Consider the following 24,737-nt stretch of genomic DNA (forward strand, 5'->3'; position numbering starts at 1 on the left):
TATTCTGGTTTCATCAAAAATGTCTCTACAGAGCAGAGGTGAAATCTAGAAAGAAGGAACATGACTATAGGAGAAGAAAGACTACATGCAAATTTGCTGTCTGTAAGAATGGAGAAGCAGCCATATTAACATATGGCACACAAGTCTGCAGTGGAGCGACAAATAAAAAAAACAAACACATGCCATCTGTCCTGTACTAGAGAGGACTTTTTCCCCTACTAACAAAACTAACACTGTGGATACCATTTTTATTACCTGCACCAGTGATATAAACAGACTGGTGCATACCTAGGATATGAGCTTAAGGCCTTGTGCGCACGCTGCGGATTTACCGCGGAATTGCTCCTGAAAATGTGTCTAACATTTCTGTAGTCATTCCCCAGCAAATCCTATGGGTTTTAAAAAATGCTGTGCGCACACGGCTTCTTTTTTATTTTTATACCCATGGATTTTCCGCTGCAGAATTAATGAGCATGTCACTCCTGGTCTGCAGGTACCTGCGGTTTTTACCATAGATAATGGTAAAAATCCACAGGGACCAACCTGCAGTAAATCCGCATGCGGATTTTGCGGCGGTTTTTTTACCGTGGGTGCGGCATTCTTTAAGAGGGTCCGTTTTTTTTCTTAAAAAATAGTTGCTTTCTAGTGCGCACATAGCCTAAAAGGGCTTATCAGGGAAAGTCCTGGGGCATTATTCACATTTAGGTCTTTAAAAGTAATGAATCTCAGTTATTAAATGGTTAAAATGATCAGCTAGTAATTTTACATGGCCATAATGGAGCAAGCGCCCAGTTTACAGTACCTGTGCCATTGCATGCAGCTGTTGTTTCTGGGCACCCAGTGCAGAGTGTGTGGGCAGCGTAATGCGTGTTCCAGTGTCCCGCACCTGGGCAGGTCTCTGAATGCTGATTGTCGCAGGAGGAGGGTGCTGCTGAATTGACAAAGTTGGTCTAGGTAGGAACATTAGAGCAGAAAGACAAATGTTCAGTGACATCTACCACATTAGAATTAAAAAACAAAAACAAAAAACATCCAAACCTCCACCTTTGAAAAAAAAATAAATTCTGGCATACCTTAGAACAGGTTCTGCTGCGTGTGCTGGAGTAGTGGTGATAACTGGGGACTGTGCTCGAGTAGCGGACACTGTGGCCACTACTGCAGGGGTGACGGACGTTGCTGTGGTTATTGGAGGCCGTGACTGCACAGAAACGCAATGACTTTAGAATAGAAACTAGTAACATTCACATTTTTTATCAGAATATTATAATCGCAATCAATAGTTTTTTCAAGGGGGTGTGGGATGGGGTTGCTGCATTTTTGGTTCATGACAGACTGACATCTCTGGAAATGTTGTGATGGTCACACAAGACTTTTTCCACCCTGAAAAAAGAGAATTTTGTTTACTTACCGTAAATTCTTTTTCTTATAGTTCCGTAATGGGAGACCCAGACCATGGGTGTATAGCTTCTGCCTCCGGAGGACACACAAAGTACTACACTAAAAAGTGTAGCTCCTCCCTCCTAGCATATACACCCCCTGGATGACGAAATCTAGCCAGTTTAGTGCAAAAGCTGAAGGAGGACATCCACCCACAAGTAGAGACAGAGCAAAACCCGGAACAACCGGAACCTCTGACTACAACAACAGCCGGTGAAAACACACGGAACAAGAAAACTGCCAACAGGCAACAGGGAGGGTGCTGGGTCTCCCATGTCGGAACTATAAGAAAAAGAATTTACGGTAAGTAAACAAAATTCTCTTTTTCTTCATCGTTCCTTATGGGAGACCCAGACCATGGGACGTTCCAAAGCAGTCCATGGGTGGGAAACAGAAAACTGAGAAGTAGGCGAAACCTAACTTCACAAGTGGGCGACAGCCGCCTGAAGGATGCGCCTGCCCAAGCTCGCATCTGCCGAAGCATGAGCATGCACTTGGTAGTGCTTCGAAAAGGTATGCAGACTGGACCAAGTGGCAGCCTGACAGACCTGCTGAGCCATAGCCTGGTGCCTGAAAGCCCAAGAGGCACCGACAGCTCTGGTCGAGTGTGCCTTGATCCCCGGCGGGGAAGGCACTTGAGAACACTGGTAGGCATTGGAAATGGCCAACCTAATCCAGCGAGCCAGGGTCGGCTTAGAAGCAGAGAGGCCCTTACGCTGACCAGTGGTCAGCACAAAGAGAGAGGTGCACCGCCTAAGAGCTGCGGTGCGAGACACAGATCCGGAGCGCCCGCACCAGATCCAGAGTATGCAACGCTTTTTCAAAGCGATGAACAGGAGCCGGACAAAAGGAAGACAGGGAAATATCCTGGTTAAGGTGGAAAGGAGATACCACCTTCGGAAGAAAGTCCGGAGACGGACGAAGAACCACCTTATCTTGGTGAAAAACCAAAAAAGGTGACTCAGAGGAGAGCGCAGCCAAATCGGAGACTCTCCTGAGGGAAGTTATGGCCACTAGAAAGACCACCTTCTGTGAAAGAAGAAACAAAGAAACCTCCCTAAGTGGCTCAAAAGGGGGTTTCTGCAAGGCCGTGAGGACCAGATTAAGGTCCCAGGGATCCAGAGGTCGCCGGTAAGGCGGGATGATGTGAGATGCGCCCTGCATAAAGGTGCGCACCTGAGCCAGCCGGGCGATACGCCGCTGGAACAGCACTGACAGGGCCGAGACCTGTCCCTTGAGAGAATTGAGGGATAGTCCTAGCCGCAGACCAGACTGTAGGAAGGACAGAAGGGTCGGCAAGGAGAATGGCCAAGGGGCATGGCCGGAAGAACGACACCAGGACAGGAAAATTCTCCAAGTCCTGTGGTAAATTTTTGCCGAGGAAGACTTCCGAGCCTGAGTCATAGTGGAGATGACCTCGGGAGGAATGCCGGACGCCGTCAAGATCCAGGACTCAAGAGCCACGCCGTCAATCTGAGAGCCGCAGAATTCTTGCGGAAAAACGGACCTTGTGAGAGAAGGTCTGGACGGTCCGGGAGATGCCACGGCACCTCTACGGACAGACGGAGCAGGTCTGGATACCAAGCTCGCCTGGGCCAGTCTGGAGCAATGAGTATGACCCGACGACCCTCCATTCTGATCTTGCGCAGGACTCTGGGCAAGAGAACTAGAGGGGGAAACACGTAAGACAGACGGAACTGGGACCAATCCTGAACCAGCGCGTCCGCTGCAAAGGCCTGAGGATCGTGGGAGCGAGCCATGTAAACCGGGACCTTGTTGTGCCGGGATGCAATTAGATCCACTTCCGGAGTTCCCCACTTGCGGCAGATCGACCGGAACACTGCCGGATGCAGAGCCCACTCGCCGTTGTCCACGGTTTGACGGCTGAGATAATCTGCCTCCCAGTTTTCTACGCCTGGGATGTGGACTGCGGATATGGTGGACTTGGAGTCCTCCGTCCACTGCAGGATGCGTTGAACCTCCAACATTGCCAGGCGGCTGTGAGTCCCGCCCTGGTGATTGATGTAGGCAACTGCTGTCACGTTGTCTGACTGGACTCGAATGTGCTTGCCCGCCAACAGATGGTGAAAGGCTACGACAGCTAAGAGCACAGCTCTGATTTCCAGCACATTGATCGAGAGGGCTGATTCGGACGGAGTTTAAGTGCCCTGTGCTCTGTGGTGGAGAAATACTGCTCCCCAGCCGGAAAGACTGGCATCCGTGGTGAGGATCACCCAGGACGGAGTCAGGAAGGAGCGTCCCTGAGACAGAGAGAGGGGCCGAAGCCACCACTGAAGAGAGCTCCTGGTCTGTGGCGACAGAGCCACCAACCTGTGCAAGGAAGAAGGCCGCTTGTCCCAACAGCGGAGAATGTCCAGCTGCAGAGGATGCAGATGGAACTGGGCAAAGGGAACCGCTTCCATTGACGCCACCATCTGGCCCAGCACCTGCATGAGGTGCCTGATGGAATGACGGCGGGGCCTCAACAGAGAGCGCACCACCAGATGGAGGGACTGCTGTTTGACTAAGGGCAGCTTGACAAGTGCCGGCAGAGTCTCTAATTGCATCCCCAGGTACGTGAGTTCTTGGGTCGGGGTCAAAGTGGACTTGGGCAGATTGACAAGCCACCCGAATTGGACCAGAGTGGCGAGAGTGAGCGAGACACTCCGCTGACAGTCTGCGCTGGAGGAAGCCTTGAAAAGAAGGTCGTCCAGGTAAGGAGTCACTGCCAATCCCTGGAGGTGCAGAACCGCAACCACTGCTGCCATGACCTTGGTGAATACTCGAGGGGCCGTGGCTAACCCGAAGGGGAGAGCCACGAATTGGAAATGTTCCTCTCAGACTGCAAAACGTAGCCAACGCTGGTGTGAAACTGCAATTGGCACATGCAGATAGGCATCTCTGATGTCGATGGATGCCAGGAAATCTCCTTGGGTCATTGAGGCAATGACTGATCGCAGAGACTCCATGCGTAAGTGCTGCACCTGAACATGCTTGTTGAGAAGCTTGAGATCCAGGATGGGCCGGAAGGAACCGTCCTTTTTGGGGACCAAGAAGAGATTTGAGTAAAAACCTCTGAACCGTTCCCTGGCGGGAACCGGTACAATCACTCCGCTGGCCTGCAAGGATGCCACGGCCTGAGAGAAGGCGGTGGCCTTGGAGCAGGGGGGAGTTGACAGAAAAAATCTGTTTTGCGGGCTGGAAGAGAATTCTATCCTGTAGCCGTGGGAGATGATATCCCGCACCCACTGATCGGAGACGTGTTGAAACCACACGTCGCCAAAGTGGGAGAGCCTGCCACCGACCAAGGACGTTGCTGGCTCGGCCAGATAGTCAAGAGGAGGCTGCCTTGGTGGCAGCGGCTCCTGCGGAACTTTGTGGACGCGGCTTCTTGCGCCAGGAGGGCTTCTGGTCCTTGGCTGAGTTAGTGGACGAGGCCGAGGGCTTAGCGGACGACCAGTTGGAGGAACGAAAGGAACGAAACCTCGACTGGTTCCTGCACTGGACAGGTTTCCTGGTTTTAGTCTGCGGCAAGGAAGTACTCTTCCCGCCAGTAGCCTCCTTAATTATTTCATCCAGTTGTTCACCGAACAGCCTGGACCCAGCAAATGGGAGCCCAGCAAGGTACTTCTTTGAGGAAGCATCTGCCCTCCACTGTCGAAGCCACAAGATCCTGCGGATAGCGAGGGAATTAGCGGAGGCCACCGCAGTGCGGTGAGAGGCCTCGAGCATGGCAGACATGGCGTAGGCTGAAAAGGCTGAAGCCTGGGAAGTTAAGGCAACCAATTCAGGCATGGAGTCCCTAGTGAGGGAATGCATCTCCTCTAGGGAAGCAGAGATGGCTTTGACAGCCCACACTGCTGCAAAGGATGGGGAGAACGACGCCCCTGCCGCCTCATAGACAGACTTGGCCAGGAGGTCAACCTGGCGGTCAGTGGGATCCTTAAGTGAGGCACAGAATTAATGGACGCAATCAAGTCACTCACATCTGCGTCACCCTCGGTCAGATCAATGGGGCACATGGAGGTAGCGTCCGAGCCCCCAGTAAAGACATCCTCCTCGTCCTGCGGGTCGACTCGTGAATCGGAGTCGCGGGACGAGGAAGGAGAGGGGTCCCTGCGTCTCCTCTTAGGAGGACGGGGTCTGGGAGCAGATGAAGAATCCTATGTAAGCTCTGCAGAGCGAGCCGAAGCAGCAGAGGCACCCTGAGAAGGGGGCTGATGCATGGTCAGCAGAGTCCGGGACAGCTGTCCCATGGAGTCGGCGAAGGACTGGGAGATAGATTTAGAAAACACTTCAACCCAAGCCGGGGGTTCAGCCACCGGGGCCGAAGCAGCCGGAGGGGCCACTGGGGAGACTCCAGGCTGAGGCATCACCATGTTAGAGCAGGCATCACAATGAGGGTATGTGCTCGGTTCAGGCAGTACGAGCTTACATGCAGTGCATATTGAGTACAGCCTTGCAGCCTTGCTCCTAGTGTGAGACATGCTGCTGAAGTGGAGGCTCTGCAGTAAAGAATACACTCCTTCAGAATGACCCCCAGAGAGTGTATAATAAAGTCCACAACCAGAGGTTGTGGCTTACCAGACCGTTTTATGTGCCCTCCGGATTCCACAGCTCGGACCCCCAGACAGATTGCAGAGATGCAGCAGCCGGCGCCGATCAGTGTGAAAACGCTGATAAAATGGCGCTGGAGTGAGGAGGGGGGGCGGGACATAGCCCAAGAGCGGGAACCGGAGGGCCAAGGGGATATACATGGGAGGGAAACATCTCCTCAGAGAGGAGTGTCCTCCCCTGAGCTTAACGGCCGGTGGGCGGCGCCGCACTGTCCCTCTGCATGACTGACATGCAGGGGCAGTGAAAACGAAACTAGGCCGCAGCCGAAGCCGGGGCCTAAATTTTAGAACGCGGCCGGCGCTCAGGCACAGTCGGCGCGGTTCTCTGGTGAAAACCGGAGAACCGGCCGGAAATGACACAAATAGTACAAAACACACTCTCCCCAACATTAAAGTACAAGGGACCCCCCTGACAATAACGTCTCAATACTTAGCTTGTGAGACGCAGGGCCAGGTCCCTGAGGGATGAGTGCTCCGTCCGGCAGGGTCCTGAAAGGGCTGCGGATGGAGACCGGTCTCCTGCAAAGCAGTGAGAACCGTGTTGGCTCCCACTTCAAGCCAGAGCCCGAGGGATGGCGAAGGAGCGCGGCATGTAAGGCTCCAGCCTCGAAATCAACCTTAACAACACCGCCGACACAGTGGGGTGAGAAGGGACATGCCGGGAGTCCAGGATTGGACCCGCTTTTCTTCAAACTCTTTTAAAATGAAAATCAGATGAGAATGCATGAATGTGGATGTGTGCCTCCTGAACACAAAGCATTGAACTGGCTAGATTTCGTCATCCAGGGGGTGTATATGCTAGGAGGGAGGAGCTACACTTTTTAGTGTAGTACTTTGTGTGTCCTCCGGAGGCGGAAGCTATACACCCATGGTCTGGGTCTCCCATAAGGAACGATGAAGAAAATACTGGGATTTCACGGTGACCACATCTTTCGTATTTCACCGAAAGAAGGGAATTTTGTTTACTTACCGTAAATTCCTTTTCTTCTAGCTCCTATTGGGAGACCGAGACAATTGGGTGTATAGCTTCTGCCTCCGGAGGCCACACAAAGTATTACACTTTAAAAAGTGTAACCCCTCCCCTCTGCCTATACACCCTCCCGTGGACCACGGGCTCCTCAGTTTTGGTGCAAAAGCAGGAAGGAGGAAACTTATAAATTGGTCTAGGGTAAATTCAATCCGAAGGATGTTCGGAGAACTGAAGACCATAACCCAAAACAACAGCCAGCCAAAAGGGCACAGGGGTGGGTGCTGGGTCTCCCAATAGGAGCTAGAAGAAAAGGAATTTACGGTAAGTAAACAAAATTCCCTTCTTTGTCGCTCCATTGGGAGACCCAGACAATTGGGACGTCCAAGAGCAGTCCCTGGGTGGGTAAAAGAATACCTCAATAAGAAGAGCCGAAAACGGCCCCCTGTTACAGGTGCACAACCGCCGTCTGAAGGACTCGCCTACCTAGACTGGCGTCTGCCGAAGCATAGGTATGCACTTGATAGTGCTTGTGAAAGTGTGCAGACTAGACCACGTAGCTATATGACAGAAAGCACCCTTAGGTAAACTACCAACAAGGCACTATTGAAGAACAATGGATGAGGGACTTTTCCTCTATAACAAAAAATAAAAAAAGAAAAAAAGAAAAAAAAGAGAGTGGCGGTATTCAAATCCCTACTGGAAGAAAATTCAGAGGCAATTTTGGGCTGGAATCACCCCCCCTTTTTATGAATTATATAATGATAATGAATTGATGTGAATTTTCATATATATTCATATATTTATAGTATATTAGATATTGTGTATTTATTGCCCTGTGTCGGAGATTTATTTATACCAATGTCTTTAATATCAGGAACATCGTGGTTGTCTCGGCCCGCGGTGAGATTTGGGGGGTTACTGTTGCGCTCTCTGGTGATTGCCCAGTGGGTAGCTACTGCAGGAGCTACCTGCGGGTTGTCCCAGTAGACTGCACTTGTGATCCTTCTCGCCCCCTTTTTTGGCCGAGCTACTGTTAATAAAAATAAGGGGGTGATCAATATGATCTAATATAGTTTGCCCTATGGGTTTGTCATGAGTATTTTGAACGATGAGGCATAAGAGTAATGTAGCTATATATCAGGTTTATTGGGTGTTCATGAAAGTATAATTCTTTATATTAAAAAAATGATGGATATAAGGGAAATATATTCAAAATTATTTTATACCATCCATCTATTGAGTAACTGTCATATTTATGATATGTGACATATACATGGGATATTTCTCCAATGAGTATGTGAGCACCCCTTTTCTTGCGATATTATCAGAGAACCATATTATATTTGCGATTTTGATAGAAGTAACTATATGTTGCTGGCTACTTTCTCTGTTTTTTCTGATTCTAGCTGTATATTTATGGGACTGCATGCATGCACTTGTATAAATGTGTGATCGCAATATAGGGATACTGATAGGCGCTATTAACATTGCAGCGCCATGGATATTCATTTTCATGCATGCACTTGTATAAGTGTAGATCGCAATACGGGGATACTGACAGACTGCATGCTTGCATTTGTACAAATGAGGATTGTAATACCGTGATACTGATGGACACTAGTAATATTGTAATGCCATGGATATTCATTTCAATGCATGCACCTGTATAAATGCAGATTGCAATACGAAGATACTGATAGACTGCGTGCATGCATCTGTATAAATGTAGATCGTAATACCTGGATATTGATAGGCGCTATTAACATTGTAGCACCATGAATATTCACTTTAATGTTGTTTGGAAGTCTGCAGATCACTGTATTGCGATATAATGTGCGGTTTGGATGTGCGGTCCAGCGCGCGTGGCAGGGAGTGATTCTTTCTGGCGCTGACATGCGCAGCTATAGCTTTGGGGAGATTCCGATGGTGTTCCCCTGCATTACATCAGTGACGTGTACCCTATACACGCCTCCTCCGTAGTTTATTGGCTATTTGCCACACACCCTCTTTTGCCTTATTGGTTGCGGACTGATATTTCAGCAGCAACTTTCTCCCTACCCGACATGCCCCTCTTGAGAAAGCTGGCGCGAAACGTGCGTACGTCGGGGAAAGGAGAGAGTCATCCACTGCTCAGGTATTATTAGAGTTAGGCTAACGTCTAAATGTATAATGATGCTAAAGTAATATGGTGTATATGATTCGTGCGGTGCGGTGTGATACCATCGGGCATACACTGTGAATTTACATTGGTTCTGGCCACACTTATTACAGCTTTGTGTGGCAAAAGGCTGGTTACGGCTTTATTTGCGGATTGATAGGCAGAAGTGTGTCACTGTTTAGTATGCCTAAGCCTAGGTGCGGTGCTATGTGATATTGTCGGGCATACACTGTCAATAGTGTGTCACTGTTTTTATGCCTAAACCTAGGTGAAATCGCTAATATTAATCTATCTATCGGCTGTTAGTAGGATTTTTTTGCCAGAGAGGCATTTTGAATATAATATTAGACTATGTGGCATGGAAATTCCTCCCCTAGTCGTTTGGCGTTATTTCTTGACATATGTCTTTAAAATAGAGGCCGATATTTCATGCCCCCAATTACTGCTTTCCATATGTGAAATTCAGCTGGTTACAAAGATTTTGAAACAAGATTAATCGGTAGATATTAACTTTATTGATGAAATTGATATTTTTAGAGGCTAAATCCAATACTTCTTTGCCAGTATGATGAGCCGCTGCACCGTATGAATCAAATCATATATTATATATATAATAAATAAAAAATGTTAAAAAATAGATTGTTACTGCATAGCAGGATATGTATTGCCAAACCTTTCTAACCTAAGACAGTTTTTTGGGATGTAACATGATCTCCTTTGTGGTGTGGTTTTTGTTTGAATAAAAAATAAAAAATGATGGAATATAAAAAAACATTTTGAATTTATTCTATGATATTTTCATTATTTCTTAGCGTTGCTTCAAAATACCCAGGTAGTTTACCTAAGGGTGCTTTCTGTCATATAGTTGCTTCTTTGAAGGCTAATTTAATATGTTTTTTGGACTTTGTGTGTTTCTACTAGACCACGTAGCTGTCTGACACACCTGCTGAACCGTTGCCCGGTGCCGCAATGCCCAGGACGCACCTACAGCTCTGGTAGAATGGCCTTTCAGCCCTGAAGGGAGCGGAAGCTTCGAAGAACGGTAGGCCTCGAGAATCGGTTCCTTGATCCACCGAGCCAAGGTCGACTTGGAGGCCTGAGAGTCCATACGCTGGCCAGCGACAAGGACAAAAAGCGCATCTGAACGGCGTAGGGGCGCCGTGCGAGACACGTAGAACCGTAGTGCTCTCACTAGATCCAAAGGGTGCACAACCTTTTCACCCTGGTGAATTGGATTAGGGCAACCGGAAGGCAAGGAGATATCCTGATTTAGATGAAAAGGAGATACCACCTTAGGGAGAAATTCCGGGACAGGACGAAGAACCACCTTATCCTGGTGGAAAACCCGGAAGGGAGCCTTGCATGACAGCGCCGCAAGCTCAGACACTCTCTGAAGCGAAGTGACTGTCACCAGGAAGGCCACCTTCTGAGAAAGACGGGAGAGAGAGACATCCCGCAGCAGCTCAAAAGGCGGCTTTTGAAGAGTCGTCAGGACTCTGCTAAGATCCCAGGGTTCCAACGGACGTTTGTAAGGTGGGACCATGTGGCAAGACCCCCTGCAGGAACGTGCGGACCTGCGGAAGCCTGGCTAGACGCTTTTGAAAGAAAAACACGGAGAGCGTGGAGACTTGGCCCTAGAGAGCGAGCCGAGGAACAAACCCTTGTCCATTCCAAATTGTAGGAATAAATGTTCAAAGTGAAAGGACGGGTTTTTTTACCGCGCTATAAACCACAAAGGGCGTTTATAAAAATAAAGATTCTTTTATTAAAACATTCCTACGCGTTTCAGAGGCATGCACGCCTCCTTCTTCAGGGAAAAAATCATGATGAATGATTTTTTTCCTGAAGAAGGAGGCGTGCATGCCTCTGAAACGCGTAGGAATGTTTTAATAAAAGAATCTTTATTTTTATAAACACCCTTTGTGGTTTATAGCGCGGTAAAAAAACCCGTCCTTTCACTTTGAACATTTATAGCTCTCTCTAACGGGGCCGCAGCTTTAACCACTCCAGCACTCACACAAGTCTGCACAGGGGTTGTGACTGGCACAACCTGATCAGGTGAGTGTATTCATCCCTTTTCGCCTTAAACCCATATACCGGGTAAGACCCTATTTCTTGCGCCTTTTCCCTCCTCAAATTGTAGGAATGAAAGGAATGTGGGTAAGGCAAACGGCCATGGAGGAAAGCCGTTATCAGCGCACCAGGATAGAAAGACTTGCCAAGACCTGTAATAGATCTTGGCGGACGTTGGCTTCCTGGCTTGTCTCGTGGTAGCAATGACATCCTGAGATAACCCTGAAGACGCTAGGAGCCAGGACTCAATGGCCACACAGTCAGGTTGAGGGCCACAGAATTCAGATGGAAAAACGGGCCTTGTGACAGCAAGTCTGGGCGGTCTGGAAGTGCCCACGGTTGACCCACCGTGAGATGCCACAGATCCGGATACCACGACCGTCTCGGCCAGTCTGGAGCGACGAGAATGGCACGACGGCAGTCGGACCTGATCCTGCGTAGTACCCTGGGCAGCATCGCCAGAGAGGGAAACACAAGGCAGTCGAAACTGCGATCAATCCTGGACTAAAGCGTCCGCTGCCAGAGGTCTGTGATCCTGAGACCGTGCCATGAAGGCCGGGACCTTGAGAGATCGACGTCCTGCGTTCCTCAGCGGCCCTGACGACTGAAAAAAATCTGCTTCCCAGTTTTCTACGCCCGGGATATGAACTGCGGAGATGGTGGAGCCTGTGGTTTCCACCCACTGCAGAATCCGCCGGACTTCCTGGAAGGCTTGACGACTGCGAGTGCCGCCTTGGTTCGCGAACGGCACTGCCTCCATAGCTGCAACCATCTTCCCCAGGAAGTGCCTGAGGCGCCTTAAGGGGTGTGACTGACTCCGAAGAAGTGATTGCACCCCCGCCTGCAGAGAAAGCTGTTTGTCCCTGGAGAGTCGCCAGAGCGACGGCAAGGCTTTGTTGACACGCCGCCTGAGAAGGGGCCAAGAGGTTCTGAAGAAACGAGCCGCAGGACGAGAACTGAACTCTATCCTGTAACCATGAGACAGAATGTCTCTCACCCATCGGTCTTGAACTTGTGGCCACCAGGCGCCGCCAAAGCGGAAGAGCCTGCCACCGACCGGGGATGCGGCTAGGGGAGGCCGAGAGTCATGAGGAGGCCGTTTTGGAGGCAGTGCCCCCTGCGGCCTTTTGGGGTCGTGACGTGGGCCGCCACGCATATGAGTTCCTCTGGCCTTTCTCCGGCCTGTTGGACGAAGAAGAATGTGGCTTGGCGGAGGGACGAAAGGACCGAAACCTCGATTGTATTTTTCTTTGCTGAGGTCTCTTAGGTTTGGACTGGGGTAAGGAGGAGACCTTTCCCTTGGATTCCTTAATAATATCATCCAATCGTTCGCCAAATAAACGGTCGCCAGAAAAAAGGCAAACCAGTTAAGAACCTTTTTGAAGCCGAGTCTGGTTCCCATTCGCGCAGCCACATGGCCCTGCGAACTGCCACGGAGTTATCATATGCTACAGCCGTGCGGCTAGTGGAGTTCAGAACGGCGTTCATGGCGCAGGACGAAAAGGCTGATGCCCGAGAGTCAAAGACGGAACATGCGGAGCAAAATTCCATGTGACAGCATTAAACTCCTTCAGGCAAGCCTAGATTGCTTGGAGAGCCCACACGGCTGCAAAGGCCGGGGCGAAAGACGTGCCCGTGGCCTCATAGATGGACTTCACCAAGAGCTCTGTCTGTCAGTGGCATCCTTCAGTGATGAGCCATTTGCAACAGACACAACGGACCTAGTAACCAATTTGGAGACTGGAGGATCCATCTTGGGAGAATGAGCCCAACCCTTAACGACTTCAGATGGAAAGGGGTAACGCGTGTCAGTGTGACGTTTAACCCAGCGCTTGTCCGGGACCGCTCCGGGTTTTTAGACAGCATCCCTGAAGTCAGAGTGATCAAAAAACGTATTGCGTGTACGTTTGGGGAACCGAAACTGGTGTTTCTCCTGCTGAGAAGCAGACTCCTCTACAGGAGGAGGCGGAGGAGAGCGAACCAGCATCTGGTTGATGGACGAGATAAGATCATTTACTAAGGCGTCCCCCTTAGGAGTATCAAGGTTAAGGGTGAAGTCAGGGCCAGAGCCCTGAGCTCCCCCGTCCGCCTCGTCTTCCTGAGGGTCCTCAAGCTGGGATCCCTAGCAGCGTGAGGAAGTCGGGGAAGAGTCCCAGCGAGACCTCTTAGCCGGTCTTGGACTGCGGTCCGGGCAGGAGTCCTCCGCCTGAGACCTAGGGCTCAACCTGGGAGCGCGCTGTGGTGCTAACCAAGCGAGGCCTGGATGAGACAAGGTACAGGGTCAGGGCCTGTGAAAGGTCCGGTCTGGACTGCAATGCCTCAAGGAGCTAAGAAGACCATTTGATCCTATGAAAATGACTGAGGGCCAACACCTGTGACTCTGTCCCTGCAGCCTGCTCAGGGGGAGCAGGGGGGGTCTACATGAGCCGAGGGGCCCACCAGTGCCCGAGGCTCCGGCTGAGCAAGCGAGGCAGGAGTCGAGCATTGCTCACAGTGAGGGTAGGTGGATCCCGCAGGTAACATAGCCCCACAATAGGTACAGACCGCGAGAAAAAACCTGTGCCTGTTGTCTCCTAGGAGAGTGACCACTGAAGGTAAATGTGAAAAGAAAAGGGGATACAGTCTGTCCGAACAGAAATATATATAATATATACATATGTATCCGGCACCCTAGGGGGGACCAGTACCGGGTGCTGTGTTCACCCTGAGCTCCCCTGAGAAGCACCCACCGGCAGAATGCCAGAAAATGGCCGCCGGAGCTCTCAGGGGAGGAGTGGGGCCGAGGGCGGCGCCAGCAAAGAGCGGGAGTCTGGGTTCCCCACAGTGGTCAGTGAGGGGGGAGGAAGACATGCAGGATGTTCCAGCCCTCACATCCGACGTCATGTCGGTAATCCCGCCCTTACCCCTGACAGGCAGGCCCGAGGGCGGGATTTTCGCGACTAGGCCGCGGTGAAGCCGGGGACTAAATTTGAGACCGCGCCCGACAAGCAGGCCCGGTCGGCGCGGAAGTCCACGTGCCTCCCCAGCTTTAAGACTACCGCGGCTTTCGGGAAGAAGGTGCGCTTCCTGTACAGTCCCCAATGGGGACACAGAGTACCTTTAAGTAGCAGGGCCCGGTCCCTGGGGTTGAAAAGGCTCCGGTCCGGCAGGTTCCACCAGGGGCTGCGGATGGAGCACGGTCCCAGTAAATGGATGACCGCTCAGGATCCCACTTCTCCCAGAGCCGCATAAGGGATGGTGAAGGAGACGGCATGTGGCTCCAGCCGTTGTACCTGCAATGGGTACCTCAACCTTAACAACACCGCCGACATAGTGGGGTGAGAAGGGAGCATGCCGGGGACCCCATGGGGGTCCTCTTTTCTTCCAACCGACAACTAAGTTATGAGAATGCATGAGTGGATGTGTGCCTCCTTCCACACAATGCATAAAACTGAGGAGCCAGTGGTCCACGGGAGGGTGTATAGGCAGAGGGGAGGGGTTACACTTTTTAAAGTGTAATACTTTGTGTGGCCTCCGGAGGCAGAAGCTATACACCCAATTGTCTGGGTCTCCCAATGGAGCAACAAAGAAATAAGACATAGTCTTATATTATCTTTTGGTCCGAAAGATCCGCTAGGCCTTATTTTCAGGGTATGTCATATATTCCCATTACCAACAATCCACATTTATTCTTGAACAAAAAAAAAAAAACATTTATTCATATACAATCATGTCACCACATTCTGGAACATCAACATTTTGTGTTAATCCAGAATCAGTTCTATAGTGGTGGGTACATGCCATATTTACAAAGGCATAAATTACCTGTTTAAATTTATTATACTCTATGTAATGCTAAGTTTACCCCCAAAAGAAAGCAGACACTCCCTAAAAGAATCGCACTTACCAGACCCCTAGCAGTTAGAGTTGGCAAGTGAATGGGCTCTCACATACAAATCTGTGTAGCTGTCAGGTCCCCCTGCATTCTACAGCTGTTGGCTCCACCTTGTGGCTGGAAGCAGTGTGACTCGTGGAGTAATACTGGTACCCGATCTGTTTGTGAGACCTGCAGTGCAATGCAGCTGGAATGACGAAGGACCTGACAGTGATCCAGCAGATCTCGGTGCGAGAGCCCATCCACCATCGACAATAGCCAACTAATTGTTAAGGGTCTGGTGAGTGCATTATTTTTTTTTTTTCCTTTCAGGGGGCTGCCTGCTTTCTTTTGCAGGTGTCCGATTACTTTCGAGGGGTGTCTGCTTTCCTTGATGAAGAGTCCTGCTATATTCTTTAAATTATTTTAGCTGCTTAGACACTTCCTTATGGAACCACAACTAGGGCTTATTTTTGGAGTAAGGCTTATATTTTAAGCATACTGAAAAAATCCAATTAAGGCTTATTTTCAGGGTAGGCCTTATTTGAGGGAAAACAGGGTAGCTCCAGGCTTAAAGAGGTTTCTGCAGCGCTGCTTAGTTCCACATTATTGTGCATGTGCCCTTTTCATTAGACTAGGATACTTGCAGAGCATGTGCGAGACGAAAAAACTATGACAACTCACCTGTATAGGGGGATGGATGATGTGCTGAGCAACTGACTGGGCAGCTGCAGCTGAGGGCATCTGGTTAGAGGCTGGCCTCAAAACTGTGGTCACTTTGGAGCTGGACATCACAGCAGCTGCAGCCGCTCCTAATTAACAGGTTAATGAGAGATGAGAGAACTGTAAATGAAGCAATCACATGAATCAACGTGAATCAACAATCAACATGAATTAAAAATGATGAGGTCACTTTCCTGAATACACTACAGACATAATATAAAAGCATATTTATCCACACAAGAAATACCCACTCTAAAGGCCTATTTACACTGCACAATTATCAGGGACGAGCAGTCCTAGAAATGCTGGTTTCACAATAATTGTACAGTCCAAAAAGGCTGCCGATCACCCGACGGGCCCAATCTTTGGTCACCTGACCATTGGGGCCTATGATTGTCTGCATCATTCAGGTGGTCACTAGAATGGTTTATCACTGCTGCGATGTGATTGCCACAGACATTTCCCCCTCACCAGTCAGCCGTTCACTCCTTGGGTAAAGAAGAACTATGTTAACTCATCAGAGCATTTATATTACCTCTCGGAAGATGGGAGGCTCCAATATGCAGCGGTGGGCCTGGAGCGCTGCTGCGGATTATAGACATCTGAACATTAGTTGCAGTCATTATGTGATGTAGATTATTAGGGTGTCCCTAAATAATAAGAGATAAGAGGTAAGTAAGAAAAAAAAAGAAAAAAAATTAAGAAACGCCACTATTTTAATTTTTATGAATAGAAATGGTTTATATGGATAAGAATCTAATGGGCTCAAAGGTCATTTCTATACACAAGAAGGGAATTTTGTTTACTTACCATAAATTCCTTTTCTTCTAGCTCCTATTGGGAGACCCAGACAATTGGGTGTATAGCTTCTGCCTCCGGAGGCCACACAAAGTATTACACTTTAAAAAGTGTAACCCCTCCCCTCTGCCTATACACCCTCCCGTGCATCACGGGCTCCTCAGTTTTGGTGCAAAAGCAGGAAGGAGGAAACTTATAAATTGGTCTAAGGTAAATTCAATCCGAAGGATGTTCGGAGAACTGAAAACCATGAACCAAAAGAACAATTCAACATGAACAACATGTGTACACAAAAGAACAACCAGCCCGAAGGGCACAGGGGCGGGTGCTGGGTCTCCCAATAGGAGCTAGAAGAAAAGGAATTTACGGTAAGTAAACAAAATTCCCTTCTTTGTCGCTCCATTGGGAGACCCAGACAATTGGGACGTCCAAAAGCAGTCCCTGGGTGGGTAAAAGAATACCTCGATAAAAAGAGCCGAAAAAACGACCCCCTCTTACAGGTGGGCAACAGCCGCCTGAAGGACTCGCCTACCTAGACTGGCGTCTGCCGAAGCATAGGTATGCACCTGATAGTGTTTCGTGAAAGTGTGCAGACTAGACCAGGTAGCTGCCTGACACACCTGCTGAGCCGTAGCCCGGTGCCGCAGTGCCCAGGACGCACCCACGGCTCTGGTAGAATGGGCTTTCAACCCTGAAGGAGGTGGAAGCCCAGAAGAACGGTAGGATTCAAGAATCGGTTCCTTGATCCATCGAGCCAAGGTTGACTTGGAAGCCTGCGAACCCTTACGCTGGCCAGCGACAAGGACAAAGAGCGCATCTGAACGGCGCAGGGGCGCCGTGCGAGACACGTAGAGCCGGAGTGCTCTCACTAAATCTAACGAGTGCAAATCCTTTTCACATTGGTGAACTGGATGAGGGCAAAATGAAGGTAAGGAGATATCCTGATTGAGATGAAACGGGGATACCACCTTAGGGAGAAATTCCGGGACAGGACGCAGAACCACCTTATCCTGGTGAAAAACCAGGAAGGGGGCTTTGCATGACAGCGCTGCTAGCTCCGACACTCTACGGAGCGATGTAACTGCCACTAGAAAAGCCACCTTCTGCGAAAGACATGATAAAGAGACATCCCACAGCGACTCGAAAGGTGGTTTCTGAAGAGCCGTTAGCACCCTGTTAGGGTCCCAGGGTTCCAGCGGACGCTTGTAAGGTGGGACTATGTGGCAAACTCCCTGCAGGAACGTGCGGACCTGCGGAAGCCTGGCTAGACGCTTTTGAAAAAATACGGAAAGCGCCGATACTTGTCCCTTGAGAGAGCCGAGAGACAAACCCTTGTCCATTCCGGATTGAAGGAATGAAAGAAAAGTGGGTAAGGCAAAGGGCCAGGGAGTAAAACCCTTGTCAGAGCACCAGGATAAGAAGATCCTCCAAGACCTGTGATAGATCTTGGCGGACGTTGGTTTCCTGGCCTGTCTCATGGTGGCAATGACATCTTGAGATAACCCTGAGGACGCTAGGAGCCAGGACTCAATGGCCACACAGTCAGGTTGAGGGCCGCAGAATTCAGATGGAAAAACGGCCCTTGAGACAGCAAGTCTGGGCGGGAGCGCCCACGGTTGACCCACCGTGAGATGCCACAGATCCGGGTACCATGACCGCCTCGGCCAATCTGGAGCGACGAGAATGGCGCGACGACAGTCGGATCTGATTTTGCGCAGCACTCTGGGGAGCATCGCCAGAGGAGGAAACACATAGGGAAGTCGAAACTGCGACCAATCCTGAACTAATGCGTCCGCCGCCAGAGCTCTGTGATCTTGAGACCGGGCCATGAATGCCGGGACTTTGTTGTTGTGCCGTGACGCCATGAGATCGACGTCCGGCGTTCCCCAGCGGCGACAGATCTCTCGAAACACGTCTGGGTGAAGAGACCATTCCCCCGCGTCCATGCCCTGTCGGCTGAGAAAATCTGCTTCCCAGTTTTCTACGCCCGGGATGTGAACTGCGGAGATGGTGGAAGCTGTGGCTTCCACCCACTGCAGAATTCGTCGGACTTCCTGGAAGGCTTGACGACTGCGAGTGCCGCCTTGGTGGTTGATGTACGCGACGGCCGTGGCGTTGTCCGACTGGATTCGGATCTGCCTGCCCTCCAGCCACCGATGAAAGGCCAATAGGGCTAGATACACTGCCCTTATCTCCAGAATATGGATCTGAAGGGATGACTATCGGAGTCCAGGTTCCCTGAGCCCTGTGGTGGAGAAAAACCGCCCCCCACCCTGACAGGCTCGCGTCCGTCGTGACCACAGCCCAGGTGGGGGGTAGGAAGGATTTCCCCTGCGACAGAGAGTTGGGAAGGAGCCACCACTGAAGTGACGTCTTGGTTGCAAGGAAAAGAGAGACGTTCCTGTCGAGTGAGGTCGACCTCCTGTCCCATTGTCGGAGAATGTCCCACTGGAGTGGCCGCAGATGGAATTGTGCGAAGGGCACTGCCTCCATCGCTGCCACCATCTTCCCCAGGAAGTGCATGAGGCGCCTCAAGGGGTGTGACTGACCCCGAAGAAGAGATTGCACCCCTGTCTGCAGAGAAAGCTGTTTGTCCAGCGGTAGCATGACCACCGCTGACTGAGTATGAAACTCCATCCCAAGGTACGTCAGTGATTGGGTCGGTGTCAACTTGGATTTTGGAAAGTTGATGATCCATCCGAACTGCTGGAGAGTCGCCAGAGTGACGGAAAGGCTGTTTTGACACGCCAACTGAGAGGGTGCCCTGACCAAAAGATCGTCTAAGTAGGGAATCACCGAGTGTCCCTGAGAGTGTAGGACCGCCACAACAGATGCCATGACCTTGGTGAACACCCGTGGGGCTGTCGCCAGGCCGAAAGGCAATGCCACGAACTGAAGGTGTTCGTCCCTGATGGCGAAGCGCAAAAAGCGTTGATGTTCGGGTGCGATCGGCACATGGAGATAAGCATCCTTGATGTCGATTGATGCTAGGAAGTCTCCTTGTGACATTGAAGCGATGACAGAGCGGAGAGATTCCATCCGAAACCGTCTGGTGCTCACATGTCTGTTGAGCAGTTTGAGGTCCAGAACGGGACGGAACGAGCCGTCCTTCTTTGGCACCACAAACAAGTTGGAGTAAAAGCCGCGACCATGTTCCTGGAGGGGAACAGGGATCACAACTCCTTCTGTTTTCAGAGCGTTCACCGCCTGAAAAAGTGCATCGGCTCGCTCGGGGGGCGGAGATCTTCTGAAGAAACGAGTCGGAGGACGAGAGCTGAACTCTATCCTGTAACCGTGAGACAGAATGTCTCTCACCCATCGGTCTTGAACATGTGGCCACCAGGCGTCGCAAAAGCGGGAGAGCCTGCCACCGACCGAGGATGCGGTTCGGGGATGCCGAGAGTCATGAGGAGGCTGCCTTGGAAGCAGTGCCTCCTGCGGCCTTTTGGGGGCGTGACTTAGCCCGCCACGCATATGAGTTCCTCCGGCCTTTCTCCGGCCTGCTGGACGAAGAGGATTGGGGCTTGGCGGAGGGACGAAAGGACCGAAACCTCGATTGCATCTGTCGTTGCTGAGGTCTCTTTGGTTTGGACTGGGGTAAGGAGGAGTCCTTTCCCTTAGATTCCTTAATAATCTCATCCAATCGTTCGCCAAACAATCGGTGGCCCGCAAACGGCAAACCGGTTAAGAACCTCTTGGAGGCCGAATCTGCCTTCCATTCGCGCAGCCACATGGCCCTGCGGACTGCCACAGAGTTAGCAGATGCCACCGCTGTACGGCTAGCAGAGTCTAAAACTGCGTTCATGGCGTAGGAAGAAAAAACTGACGCCTGGGAAGTCAAAGACGTAACCTGCGGAGCAGAATTACGTGTAACCGCATTAATCTCAGCCAGACAAGCTGAGATAGCTTGGAGTGCCCACACGGCTGCAAAGGCCGGGGCAAAAGACGCGCCCGTGGCTTCATAGATGGATTTCATCAGGAGCTCTATCTGCCTGTCAGTGGCATCCTTTAGCGATGATCCATCTGCAACCGATACCACAGATCTAGCCGCCAATTTAGAGACTGGGGGATCCACCTTGGGACATTGAGCCCAACCCTTGACAACGTCAGAAGGGAAGGGGTAACGTGTGTCAGTAAGGCGCTTAGTAAAGCGCTTGTCCGGAACCGCTCTGGGCTTCTGGACAGCATCTCTGAAGTTAGAGTGATCGAAAAACGCACTCCGTGTACGTTTAGGGAACCGAAACTGGTGTTTCTCCTGCTGAGAAGTCGACTCCTCCACAGGTGGCGGTGGGGGAGAGATATCTAACACCTGGTTGATGGACGAGATAAGATCATTTACTATGGCGTCCCCTTCAGGTGTATCAAGATTGAGGGCAACGTCAGTGTCAGAGCCCTGAGCAGCGACGTCCGCCTCGTCCTCCAGAGAGTCCTCACGCTGGGAACCTGAGCAGCGTGAAGAAGTCGGGGAAGATTCCCAGCGTGCCCGCTTAGCCGGCCTGGGACTGTGGTCCGGGCCGGAGTCCTCCACGTGAGACCTAGGGCCCCCCCTGGGAACGTGCTGCGGCGCGGACAGAGAGGGGCCTGGGGGTGAAGATCCAACAGGGCCCGGGGCCTGTGTAGGGACCGGTCTCGACTGCAAGCTTCAAGCAGCTTGGCAGACCATTTGTCCATAGACTGAGCCATGGATTGTGAGAGTGACTCAGAGTTTTTCAGCAAAAACTGCAAACTCTGTCCCTGCCGCCTGGACAGGGGGGGCAAGGGGTTCTACCTGAGCCGAGGGGCCCACTAGTGACCGAGGCTCCGGTTGTGGAAGCAAAACAGGGGTTGAGCATTGCTCACAGTGAGGGTAGGTGGAACCCGCAGATAACATAGCCCCACAAGAGGTACAGGTCGCAAAATAACCCTGTGTCTTGGCACCCTTGCTCCTTGTGGACGACATGCTGTTGTCTCCCAGGAGAGTGATCACTGAGGGTATATGGGAAGGGTATACAGCCCGACCGAACAGAAATATATAAATATATATAGTATCTATTCCGGCACCCTAAGGGGACCAGCACCGGGTGACCGGTGTGGCTTACCGACCGCTAAAAAGCGGAGTGTGTGTCCTCCAGATTCCCTGCCTTAGGTCTCCCAGCGTTGCAGAGCTCTTTCCAGGAAATGTACCACAGGCAGAATGCCAAAGAAATGGCTGCCGGAGCTCTCAGGGGAGGAGAGGAGCCGTGGGCGGCGCTAGAAAAGTGCGGGAATCTGGAGTCCCCACAGTGATCAGTGAGGGGGGAGGAACATACAGGATGCCCTGGCCCTCACAGCCGACGTCAGGTCGGCAGTCCCGCCCTTATCCCTGATAGACAGGCCCGGGGGCGGGAGTTTTGCTACTAGGCCGCAATTGAAGCCGGGGACTAAATTTAATACCGCGGCCGACAAACAGGCGCGGTCGGCGCGGAAGTCCGACGGCCGACACAAATAAGCAGCTGCTGCAGCGTCCGGGATGAAGGCGCTCCATGCACATCCCCCATGGGGGTACAGAGTACCTTAGTGATGCAGGGCCCGGTCCCTGAGGATAAACAAACTCCTGTCCGACAGATTCCCCCAGGGGCTGCGGAGGGAGCACGGTCCCAGTGACTGGATGACCGCTCAGGATCCCACTTCTCCCAGAGCCGCTAAGGGATGGTGAAGGAGACGGCATGAGGCTCCTGCCTTTGTACCCACAATGGGTACCTCAACCTTAACAGCACCGCCGATATAGTGGGGTGAGAAGGGAACATGCCGGGGGCCCCGTGTGGGCCCACTTTTCTTCCAACCGATATAACTAAAATGAGATGATGAGTGGATGTGTGCCTCCTTCCACACAAAGCATAAAACTGAGGAGCCCGTGATGCACGGGAGGGTGTATAGGCAGAGGGGAGGGGTTACACTTTTTAAAGTGTAATACTTTGTGTGGCCATCGGAGGCAGAAGCTATACACCCAATTGTCTGGGTCTCCCAATGGAGCGACAAAGAAGAAGGGAATTTTGTTTACTTACCGTAAATTCCTTTTCTTCTAGCTCCAATTGGGAGACCCAGACAATTGGGGTGTATAGCTATGCCTCCGGAGGCCACACAAAGTATTACACTAAAAGTGTAAAGCCCCTCCCCTTCTGCCTATACACCCCCCGTGCTCCCACGGGCTCCTCAGTTTTGGTGCAAAAGCAAGAAGGAGGAAAAAATTATAAACAGGTTTAAAGTAAATTCAATCCGAAGGAATATCGGAGAACTGAAACCATTCAACATGAACAACATGTGTACACAAAAAAACAGGGGCGGGTGCTGGGTCTCCCAATTGGAGCTAGAAGAAAAGGAATTTACGGTAAGTAAACAAAATTCCCTTCTTTGTCGCTCCATTGGGAGACCCAGACAATTGGGACGTCCAAAAGCAGTCCCTGGGTGGGTAAATAATACCTCATAATAGAGCCGTAACGGCTCCGTCCTACAGGTGGGCAACCGCCGCCTGAAGGACTCGCCTACCTAGGCTGGCATCTGCCGAAGCATAGGTATGCACCTGATAGTGTTTCGTGAAAGTGTGCAGGCTCGACCAGGTAGCTGCCTGACACACCTGCTGAGCCGTAGCCTGGTGCCGCAAGGCCCAGGACGCTCCCACGGCCCTGGTAGAATGGGCCTTCAGCCCTGATGGAACCGGAAGCCCCGAGGAACGATAAGCTTCGAGAATTGGTTCCTTGATCCACCGAGCCAGGGTTGATTTGGAAGCTTGTGTCCCTTTACGCTGGCCAGCGACAAGGACAAAGAGTGCATCCGAGCGGCGCAGGGGCGCCGTACGAGAAATGTAGAGTCTGAGTGCTCTCACCAGATCTAACAAGTGCAAATCCTTTTCACATTGGTGAACTGGATGAGGACAAAAAGAAGGTAAGGAGATATCCTGATTGAGATGAAAGGGGGATACCACCTTAGGGAGAAATTCCGGAACCGGACACAGAACCACCTTGTCCTGGTGAAACACCAGGAAAGGGGCTTTGCATGACAGTGCTGCTAGCTCAGACACTCTCCGAAGTGAAGTGACTGCTACTAGGAAAACCACTTTCTGCGAAAGGCGTGCGAGAGAAATATCCCTCATTGGCTCGAACGGTGGTTTCTGAAGAACCATCAGCACCCTGTTCAGATCCCAGGGTTCCAACGGACGTTTATAAGGAGGGACAATGTGACAAACCCCCTGCAGGAACGTGCGTACCTGTGGAAGTCTGGCCAGGCGCTTCTGAAAAAACACAGAGAGCGCAGAGACTTGTCCCTTAAGGGAGCCGAGTGACAAACCCTTTTCCAATCCGGACTGAAGAAAGGACAGAAAAGTGGGCAAGGCAAATGGCCAGGGAGAAAAACCCTGAGCAGAGCACCACGACAGGAATATTTTCCACGTCCTGTGGTAGATCTTGGCGGACGTTGGTTTCCTAGCCTGTCTCATAGTGGCAATGACCTCTTGAGATAATCCTGAAGACGCTAAGATCCAGGACTCAATGGCCACACAGTCAGGTTGAGGGCCGCAGAATTCAGATGGAAAAACGGCCCTTGAGACAGCAAGTCTGGTCGGTCTGGTAGTGCCCACGGTTGGCCGACGCCGTGAGATGCCACAGATCCGGGTACCACGACCTCCTCGGCCAGTCTGGAGCGACGAGGATGGCGCGGCGGCAGTCTGCCCTGATCTTGCGTAACACTCTGGGCAACAGTGCCAGCGGAGGAAACACATAAGGGAGTTGAAACTGCGACCAATCCTGAACTAAGGCGTCTGCCGCCAGAGCTCTGTGATCGTGAGAACGTGCCATGAATGCCGTGACCTTGTTGTTGTGCCGGGACGCCATTAGGTCGACGTCCAGCATCCCCCAGCGGCAACAGATCTCCTGAAACACGTCCGGGTGAAGAGACCATTCCCCTGCGTCCATGCCCTGGCGACTGAGAAAATCTGCTTCCCAGTTTTCCACGCCCGGGATGTGAACTGCGGAGATGGTGGAGGCCGTGGCTTCCACCCACATAAAAATCCGCCGGACTTCCTGGAAGGCTTGCCGACTGCGTGTTCCTCCTTGGTGGTTGATGTAAGCCACCGCTGTGGAGTTGTCCGACTGAATT

The 24,737-nt window shown here is 51.3% G+C and overlaps 1 protein-coding gene across 7 annotated transcripts in view; it reads right to left on the reverse strand.

Moving 5' to 3' along the window:
• The window catches only part of SAP130 (Sin3A associated protein 130), a 123,190-nt gene that overhangs the window by 23,717 nt on the left and 74,736 nt on the right, over positions 1 to 24,737 (reverse strand). For all 7 annotated transcript variants that reach the window (XM_075340835.1, XM_075340836.1, XM_075340834.1 and 4 more), the window contains exons 5-8: positions 16,366 to 16,480; positions 15,792 to 15,919; positions 1,074 to 1,198; positions 803 to 950 (exon numbers count right to left, since the gene is read on the reverse strand). In XM_075340835.1, the coding sequence (XP_075196950.1) occupies positions 803 to 950; positions 1,074 to 1,198; positions 15,792 to 15,919; positions 16,366 to 16,480 (516 nt within the window). The remainder of the gene's footprint in view (positions 1 to 802; positions 951 to 1,073; positions 1,199 to 15,791; positions 15,920 to 16,365; positions 16,481 to 24,737) is intronic.

Source organism: Anomaloglossus baeobatrachus, chromosome 3 (assembly GCF_048569485.1).
Source record: "Anomaloglossus baeobatrachus isolate aAnoBae1 chromosome 3, aAnoBae1.hap1, whole genome shotgun sequence".
In the NCBI taxonomy this organism is placed as follows: domain Eukaryota; kingdom Metazoa; phylum Chordata; class Amphibia; order Anura; family Aromobatidae; genus Anomaloglossus; species Anomaloglossus baeobatrachus.